The 10,692-nt window shown below is 28.0% G+C and overlaps 1 protein-coding gene across 1 annotated transcript in view; it reads left to right on the top strand.

Moving 5' to 3' along the window:
* The first annotated feature begins 584 nt into the window (after window positions 1–584).
* mRpL17 (mitochondrial ribosomal protein L17) overlaps window positions 585–10,692 on the top strand; it is a 14,327-nt gene continuing 4,219 nt past the window's right edge. The window contains exons 1-2 of the mRNA XM_011497968.1: window positions 585–961; window positions 5,792–6,002. Of these exons, the coding sequence (XP_011496270.1) occupies window positions 764–961; window positions 5,792–6,002 (409 nt within the window). The 5' untranslated portion in view covers window positions 585–763. The remainder of the gene's footprint in view (window positions 962–5,791; window positions 6,003–10,692) is intronic.

The following is a 10,692-nucleotide window of genomic DNA, read 5'->3' on the forward strand; positions in this document are numbered from 1 at the left end:
TGTATCACGATTGATCATTCTAGAATTAAATAAAGTTGTGAGCAATATATATATATATAACTAATATTAACAATATATATATATATATATATATATATATAATGATATATTGTTAATATTAGTTATTATATATAATATATAACAATTAGTAATAACAGCATTAAATAGTCTGATAAAAATTTATTTAATTATAAATAAATATATCAGAATAAAAAATTATTTACATATGAATGAAACCATTAAATTTATTCAAGAATGAAATTTATAGATTATTTTAATCCAGTAATATATAAAAAAATATCTTTTGAAAATATTGTTGTAAAGAGTAAAATTTTTAAATATATAATGTTATAAGTAAAATATTTTTTTGATTATAGATAAAAATATATTGAAGAATGTACATGTATATGTATAGATATATATTAGTAATAAATATTCTTTGTAAATAAAACTACTTAAAAATTGCATCTCAAGTCATACTTGAGTTACAATTTACATATTAAAAATATAAATATTAAAAAATTTTATTTTTATAACTGTTAACAAATAAATATTTTATATTTTAATGATTTCGTTAAGTAAAATGGCAGATTTCTTTTCTTATACTTTCACTATTAGCATTTGTTGGCACACCTTACAAAGAATTGTGTGATAATTGGCATTCAATTACAAATTCCTAGAATCTCAAAACTATACTGCACATGCGTCAAAACAAATTGAGTTTTATAGAAATACTCGTTAACTAAATAGGAATTTATTTAAAATGAATCAAGCTAAAATTGCAAATTTGGTTTGCCAGTTAAGATATAATGTACTACCAAAACCTCGAAAATTGAAAAACGTTAAAGGACCAGAAGGAAGAAGTATAAAATTACAAAAGACATTAACTAAATTGTTAAAATATGAGAGAATAGAGTTAAATTTAAATCGAGCCGATGAGACGAGAGGTTACGTGGAACAGGTAAGTTATCAAAATATATAATGATCATATTTTTAAAAATGAATGTTAAACTATTTGGGTATTTATATAATAATATAAGTATAGTTATTTACTAATCATAATAATAATAAGTTCTGAAATAGAGTGTTACAATTAAAAATTAATTTTAAAAGTTATTTCAATATTATTTTACTTTCTTGATTGAAAAAGTTGTCAAATACTGATTCTTTACTATTTACTCATATATTTTTAACAATTCTAAGTTTTTATATTTTAACTTTTTATTATAGAATGTTTTGTATTTTAATATTTTCTATATTATAAATTTTAATACTTTTAATAATGATCTTTCTAAATATTTTGAAAGATTACGTATTTTATATATAATGATAAAAAAAATTCTTTATATAATATTACCATAGTTATTAATATAAAAACTTTTTGTCTAAATTAAAATATATAAAATAATAAATTTTATTATATATATAAATATTATTGCATATTAATTAATCATCAACTATAATTTATAATCATAAGTTATTAATTTAAATTAAATATATCTCTTCAAAATATTTTGAAAAAATTTAAATGATAAAAGCATAGCTTTTAATAAATATAAATATATACTTTCAAGAATAAATATTATCATAAAACAAAAATTATAAATTGATTAATTATTCATATTACAAATAGAGATAACCTATTTATAATCTTGAAGATATTACTCATAGTAAGAATATTTATAGTGGTATGTATAATTAATTTTCTTATATATATATATATATATATATATAAGCTATGTATACTATGTTTATATATATATACGATATGTATATAATGATTTTTTAAGCGTCAAATTTTTATATTAGTATATAACAAATAACTTAATAAAGTATAAAAGAAAATTGTATAAAAAAAATTTAATTATTTATGAATAAATTATTGTTAAGCCCGAGTACAATGTAAAAGAATCTAAAATCTTATTGGATCTTTAAATTGTATTAACAACTATATTTGTAAATGCTACTTGAAAATAAAAAGTAAAATCAACAGTATTGCATTAAAAAAGGTACTATTACAGATCTTAAAAATATACATAAGTAGGAAACAAGAAATATTATAGTAAAAAATTGAAGCTAGGATATAAGTAAGGCTGAGGTGATGTCTGTTAAATATTATGACACTAGTAACAATAATAATAATAATATTAATATATTATAAATTCAATTTCATCCATATTATTTCAAAACATATGATAACACCTAGTTAACATATATATTAAAAGGGTTCATTGTTAATAGGAAATTCTTTTTATTTACTTACCTTAAACGAAGAAGGTAATATATTGTTTATGCAACAATAAATGAGAGAATAATGCAAAATATGAAAAGGGTATTTACTCTCTATAAGTAAATATATATATAATGAATCATTTTTGCCATACAAACTTAAAAGTAAATGCTTGAAATTAGGAGTTCTATTAAAACAATATAACCAGTTATACAACAGTTAAAAATAATAATTCTTTATAATAAAATCATTGCAATAATCAGATATTAAAATGATTTCTAGACTTTTAAAAATGTTAAAAGTAGTATATTACAATGGCTTTACAGGTCATAATAATAGTCTTTATATTAAATATCAAATACACTGATGTTGCATATATTTATTTTTTTTACACCTATATTATCAAAGTGGGAATACCTTTTAATTACTATTTTATTATTAACAATAAGACTTTGTTGTGCATCCACTTGCAAAAGATACATTTTAAATTACGCATCCAAAAGCAGACATAATTAATTCAAATTTAAAAATATCCAAGAATAGAAAAAATACCAGAAACAATTGAAAAAAGAATACTACAGCATAATAAAAAAATGTAAATTAGAAATCATAATAAAGGTCAAATTGGTCTTTGAGCAAATGATTTTATCTTCACTACTGAAATAATACAATAAATATTATATAACATCATTAGTATAAGTATACTACTACTATCTAATAATAAATTCAACAACAATTTTCTAATGAAAGGAAACGGTACTGCAAACAACGATTCATACATTATCAGTTGTAAACAATATAATATTTACTGTATATATACTGTACAGAGATTAAAACTAGTACAAAGAAAAATAAGGTCTCTAATAAAGTAATAATGGGATTTTCTTAAATATATGTTTAAAGTATTTTATAAAATTAATACCCTTTAAATAGTGATCACAGATAAATTGAAGATAATAAATAAATATAAATTTAAAATAGAACATGACAAAAGTGGAAAAATATTCAACTTCAGCAGTTTATAACTATAACAAAAATTCATAATAAACTCATAATCATAAACCATTTCGTAAAGGTTATAATGGATTTTAATAAACTGGTATGATAGGAAAATAAAGGTCACGCATAAATGCTAATTATGAAAACTAGTTAATGAATTCAGTACAGGATATGTATTTTTAAAACTACCGACGTATGTATAAGAATGTTTAACATTGTAAAATCATATTTACTATTGAAAAAGTAAATTGTATTATAATTTTTTTAACAAAGATGTGGCATATCTAATTATTGATAATTGTTCGAGAATGTAAGAAAACTCCCAGCTCATTAGACATTTGGGAAATTCGAGATAAGAGTTCCAAAAAAAGCGAACTCTCAACTACTCGAGGAATAAACATTCAAACGCGTCTCGGATTAACTAAATCTAAACAATTCAGCAAAACTTTGAATATCAAAAGAAAATACAATTGAATATAAATATAAATATAAATATAAATATAAATAAAAATACAACTTAAACACATCTGGCGAGATTAAAGATCCAAGTGTCCAGCAAAAACACGTCATAAAACTAATGCTATGAGACATTTTACACGGCCTCGCCACAAAGCATCTATCGACGACAAGTCATAATGCTTCTGGCATAATCGAGTCATAAAAATATAAGCAAAAACCACCTCGTCTTACATCCAAAAAAGGGATATTAAGGGCAACACTGCACGCATACGCTGTTGTCAAACCCAGCTACGTGTGGCTCGGATAGTGAAGCGAGAACGTGCTAAAGGATTCCCCCTTATGGTGGGGATGCAAGTAAGAAGCGCTGTGATTGGAGCTGCCAATAATGAAAGAATTAATTCGATTGGAGACGCCCATAAAGAGGCGCTCTGATTGGAAACGCCAAAAGGCAGGAAATTCATAAGGACCACGCGGTAGCTAAGAATGCCTAAAAAAGAAAGACTTACAAGGCGCACCTGAGTCTCTTCTCATGAGAGCTTCTTCTCGAAAAGAACGCCAAATAACAAGGATGTAGACATACACAGTAAAAGCCGATTAAGAGGCAAAGCCTAGTCATACCCAACTCATAACAAGTGCAAGATAAGTGCAGATCGAATCATACACTTGCAGCAGTGTAAGGCAAGGAAAAGGGAACAAAAAAAACAGTGGTCCACAAGGTACAACATAATCATACCTATAAGGAGCCGCTCGAGGCAAATTCAGCAACCAATACGAGGTATAGCCAGAAAAACACAAAACATAAACTTCAAGCTGCCGTACGAGGCGCAACCTGCAGACATCACTAGCTGCCATCAAGAGCACAAGATCTGCAGAACTCACAAGGTAAAAGTTCCATTCCTTAATAATGATAATAATACACAATATGCCTCACAAGGTAAGGAACTATAGAGCGACCAAACTCACACAATCTGCAAACGCATAAGGGGCAAGTTTAGTTGCCACAAGATAGACTTACGAGGCGCTGTACGCGGTAATATCTGCAGACTAATATGAAGTGCCACCAAAATCGCACCTGCAGAGCCTTCAACGTAAGCAATAAGACAATACCAAGGCAAATTCAAGCTACTGCCACCTGCCACTACACAAGAAAGCACGGGGGCTTACGACCTTGTTCTTCTACGTGTGCAACAACACCACCACGTGCATTATATATAGAGGACCAGAAGGTTACGCCCTTCTACCTGTACATGCGACGTACGTGATAACTCAGTGACAATAAAACATACAAATCAAGAAAAGCAAGCACTCAATCATAAAAATAAAACTAATTATAATTCAACTAGTGCAATTATATAAATAAAACAAAACTAAATAACAAAACTACTCTTTATTGAATACATGTACTATCTTGTTCACTAGCCTAATACAACTAATGCAACTATCGCAATAAACTTAAAAAAATACAAATGCTATTTATTATTGAATACATGCACTATCCTGTCCACTTGCCCGCAATCCTCCCTTCCACCAGCTGGGAGTTTACACCTAACTTTAGATATTTGGCCCTCTTAGCCCGGTACTCTATTTTTATACAATAATAATAAATATACGGAAAAAAGAAAATTGAATAATAAAGCAATCTTCGTATTAAAAACACGATTATGTAGAAATTTTTTTATAAGAAAATAGTCTTAATGAATTATGTTAATAACTCCACGTTTAAAAAATTGTTAAAATTAAAAAATTAATAAAATAAAAGAATATAAGTGAAAGATTAGCATACTTTTAAGCACTACTAATACAAGAATATTAAGAAAATTTGGTGAAAATGATATAATAATTTAAAATTGTATACAGCAATATAAAATGTAATGCAAAAATGATATAATAAAAATTTATAATGTCTATTATAAATTATATATTAGTATATAATGGAAATTTTAATTAATAAGCAAATCCGCAGTCAGTAGAGAGAAGCTTGATGGAATATACAATATAATTATTTTTAAAAAAAAATTAAAAAAAAAATCTTACTATATGTTAATTCCCAATAACTTTTGTTATAAAAAAATAAAATATTTTAAATTTGTTTTTATATTCTAGCTTATATCTCAGGCAATTCGAAATGGCTGTCAGAATAAAACAGTTATGGAATTGGCTAATTTTTGGATATTAGAAAAACAACTTATATATAAATTGTTCAATGTTTTTGTACCTAGGTATAAGAGTTATTGTACATCTTTTACTAGAATATACAATTGCCCAAGGGATTATCCAGGAAGTTATAGGAAAAAAGTAGTATTAGAATTAAAAGGTAAAATCTGAAATTTAATTTAATATTGTTTTTCAAACATTTAAATCTGTTTAGTCTTATGTGTGAGATTGTTTTAACATGTCTATATATAAGATAAAGTTATACTTTTTTTAAGATGTCAAGGTAAAATAAAAAGTATTTTTGATTGTATTAAAATTTATAAATCTTTTTCACACTTTACCTTAAAATTGACTGTTAACATTTTCTAAAGAAAATATGTTTTCTATATTTTATGTGATATCTCAGTTTATTTTCGTATTACAGTCAACATAGTTGAAAAAAGTATTTTAGAATGTTTTTAATAATCCATTAGAATATAATTTTATTTTCTTGCCTATCCAAATTATTTTTCTCAATATCAATAACATGGTTCATAATCAGGATAAAACAGCAATGATATTTAATTATGCCTTAGTATAATTATTCAAAAATATTAATATGAAAAAATAAATAAAATAAAATTTTATTAAGCTACTTTGATCATTGTTAAAGTTCTGACAAAAAAAAAGAAAAATTGTAATCTTGAAATGTATATATTTAGTGGTTAGATGTTCTTTTATTTAGCACTTAGCTAAAATTACTATTGTCATTAAAATGAAGGATTTATTGTAACACCGTTATATGTTATATAAACAATTTTATTTGTTTAAAAATTTGATATTTACTGAAAATACTTTTATTAGTACCATTATAATTTTTGAAAACTTATCCAAAATTGATTATAGTATCTAGTTTTAAAATGTGACGATGCTTTGTAGTTTTTAGTATTCGTTTTAATCTATCGGAAAATTGTTTTCTTTTCTTTTTGAAACTAATAGAAAAGCAAATCGAGATTTTGATTGAAATACTATTTACATTTAAAATTTATTCAAAATAATTATCTTAATTTTAATATATATTTGAGATAAATGAACATATAACTATTATTGAAGAATAAATTGTAATATTAAAGTTATCTGCATTCATGGAAATCTTTAAATTTATTAATTTTAAGTTTTTATGGAAAATGATAGAATTGCTAATAATGGTATTTAGTCTTACTTTATATAAAGTAAAAGCTATAATCTATAATGTATTATACATTAGAAGATATAAAACAATATATTATACTTTCATACGCAAAGACTAATTCAATATAATTTTTTATGAATTCAAATATAGTATCAAGATTAAAGAAGTTTATAATAATCATGTATCCAAAATTATTGTAAAATGGTTTACAACCTCCAAGTGTTAAATTACTGATACAAATCTTGTCCAATGGTATTTAACTTAATACATAAACTAGTTTATATTTCATAAATATGATATCAGATATATGATAAAATTATTGTACATTTAATTATAATTTTACTAAAATTGTGCATCATAAAAATTTTGGGTTACCCAAAATTGTAGACTCCTTTAGGATTTATAATTATGTTTATTATATTTTATGTGTGTGTAATTTAAACTTGTATAATTAGAATGTTAAAAAAATTGAGTAAAATGTAATAAAATATATTAATTCGAAATAATTTTTAAAGATCAAGTGGTTTTATTAACGCTATAGAATTATATAAGAAAAATATTCAATAATTAGGGATATAAATATCATTCGCGTGTATCATGAATTAACTTTAAATGCTAATGGTGATGCATAAAACCACTTTTAATGAAAGAAAATGGGTATATGAATATATATGTACATATGCGTTATTTAATATTTAAAAAAAAGGGAATATGAAACCGATGTATATTCTCAGAGTTCAGAAAAATGCAGTTTTTGAAAGCATCTAAGCATTTCGTAAATTAATTCCTTTGCAATTAAATAATGCCTGCTACAGCTGTATACTTATGAAGATCTAATATTTAATACATAATAAATAATTAGTTGCATTCATCTGAAAATCAGATTTTTAAAAAATAATCTCAATAAATTCAGAATTTAAAGTGTATGTATAAATAGTTTTTATTTATACAATAAATAAAGTCCATTAATGTTTTTGTGATAAATATAGTAATATTAATTAATTAAATAATGAATCTGTGCTAAAACATGTTGAAAAATGTATTATTTTTTAATAGTATTGTTACGGATTGCAAGTTTCTAAGCAAAATAAAAAGTGGGAGAGGTATGAGCGCGCGAGCATTTGTTTTGTAAAAACTGACTAACGAAATAAAAAAATGCTATAACAGAAAAACTCGAATATACTACTATAATTCCAAAAGTAATAACGAATGAACTCTACGAGGCTATGCCCTGTTTACGTCACGACAAATATCGGCATAGCAACGATCACCTATGCAATTTCAACGCAGCTTGTTTATACGACAATATTTAAGGAGCTGCACATGACGGTCTCATCCTCTTACCAGTTCAACCAAGCAGTCATCAAGATCAATTTGTTATTCTACAAGTCAACGCCATTTACACAGAGATCGCCTTAAATTCACACAAATCGTTTTCTTACAAGTCAAATACCACTTATATAGAGGTTACATCCAATACACAACGATCTATCTCCACACACGTAAGTTACGCTATTACACACGTCCTTACGTATCACTAACACACGACTCCGTGAACTAAGTAAGCAGCAATACCGAAACCACGGCATCATTGCCATTCATCAGTGACGTCATACACCAGCGCCCTACTAAAGCCTCTCCAGCTCATCGGTAGCGGCAACGGCGGTATCATTTCCATGCATCAGTGACGTCATACACCAGCACCCCACTCAAGCCTCTCCAGCTCATCGGCAGCGGCAACGGCGGCGTCATTGCCATTCATCAGTGACGTCATACACTAGCACCCCACTCAAGCCTCTCCAACTCATCGGTAGCGGCAACGGCAACATCAATTCTCCTAAACAGTGACGTCATACACCAGCGCCCCACTTAAGCCTCTCCAACTCATCGGTAGCGGCAACGGCAACATCAATTCTCCTAAACAGTGACGTCATACACCAGCGCCCCACTTAAGCCTCTCCAACTCATCGGTAGCGGCAACGGCAACATCAATTCTCCTAAACAGTGACGTCATACACCAGCGCCCCACTTAAGCCTCTCCAACTCATCGGTAGCGGCAACGGCGACATCAATTCTCCTAAACAGTGACGTCATACACCAGCGCCCCACTTAAGCATCTCCAACTCATAGGTCGGCGGCGTCAATCACGCACCATACCACAAGAATACACTTATAAGATTATCATCACTCATATTACCTGAAGAAACTCTCACCTATTTATTCTATCATACACTTATTCGATATTCATAAATTATTAACTATTCATTATTTATTATATTCAATAAAAGGGAAAATCAACTCATATAAAGGCAGTATTGAATTATTGCATTGTCCATTCTACTTGCCAGCACGCCTCCCTTCACCATCTCAGGGAAGCGTTTTTAGTCTGATTTCAGACAAGTATAATTAAATAAGATTCTTCTGTAATAACACTACATTTATTCAAATTCAGATTATTTTAGTATTACAAAATTGTATAAAAATTAATTCCACTAATCCGGCTCGAAGAACCAAACGTATAGAATTAATTAAGAAAACTACTAGATGTTGTGTGGGAGAATGCGTGGGCAAGTGGAGGGTTATAAATGACCTTTATATTTCTCAATAATACTCTGGACGAAACGTGTTAACTATTGATTTACTGTAGAAAGAAATAGGCTATAAAACTATTGTCACTTGTTTGAATACTATCACTTGAGAGGATTTGGCTGTTTATTGTGCGCTTGAACGAACACAACTGTTCTTGTCTGCGTCGTGGTTTTGGCAAGTTATGAAGCTGCCTCTAATAATAAGTCGTGTGAGTGAGCACGAGCCTAAGATTGAGGTTAGTGAAAATGCGCGCCACTGAATAGCGCGAATTGCTGGTCTTGCGTAGTGAGCATTTGCGGGAAACTTCTGGACACTAACTGCTTGTAGGTCTGTTTTCAGAATGGGCCGTAAAGCGAAGAATGAACACTAATGCAGACTTACTTGAAGTTGTAGTGTGATATTCCTTATTTCTTCTGACGCGCGTGAAAGTGAAGCTTTCATGCACGGACTGCTTACACTTGAATTTTCCTTGTCTCTCCTTGAGATGACGGGAATCTCATTCCTTGGGCTTTACTTGCTTAGCGAGATTATATGTATCCGTGGTTATGAATCACAGAATGAAAGCTATTTTTACAAGACTCAGCTGAACAACTTTTTCCCTGTTCCTCGTTCTCGAGAATAGTCGTGACTTTTCGTTTGAATAAATGGTGATACATGGTACTTGTTCTTCTCAAATAGTTCACTGACCCGATTCCACTAGTGTTCGGATTTAAAGGGTTAGCTTATGGCTCGAACTGCCAATTCAATAGTTCAGTGGATTAGTCTCTCGGCAGGATAATTTTTAAGGAAATCAATAACGGACAAGGCTGAAAAATATAATATATTTATTTTAAACAAGGTTTAATGAGTGTAAACAATTATAATAATATTGCACTGTTGTGTAGAAATAAATAATTCTGTTGGATTATTCAAAAGATGTGTTCTTGTGATTTTTCTGCTATAAAGGCTTCTTTGGATATTTCTGTCTTGCTTTGAGGTTATGCTGATGTTGTCAATGTCAGCTGATGTCAGTCAATCATGCTTGTGAGGCAGCATGAGAAGATGGTAGTTGAATCAAGTATGCTTGATTGATGAATAGCTATACTTGATG

The sequence above is a fragment of the Ceratosolen solmsi genome, unplaced genomic scaffold, assembly GCF_000503995.2.
Source record: "Ceratosolen solmsi marchali unplaced genomic scaffold, CerSol_1.0 scaffold14, whole genome shotgun sequence".
NCBI classification, from domain to species: Eukaryota; Metazoa; Arthropoda; class Insecta; order Hymenoptera; family Agaonidae; genus Ceratosolen; species Ceratosolen solmsi.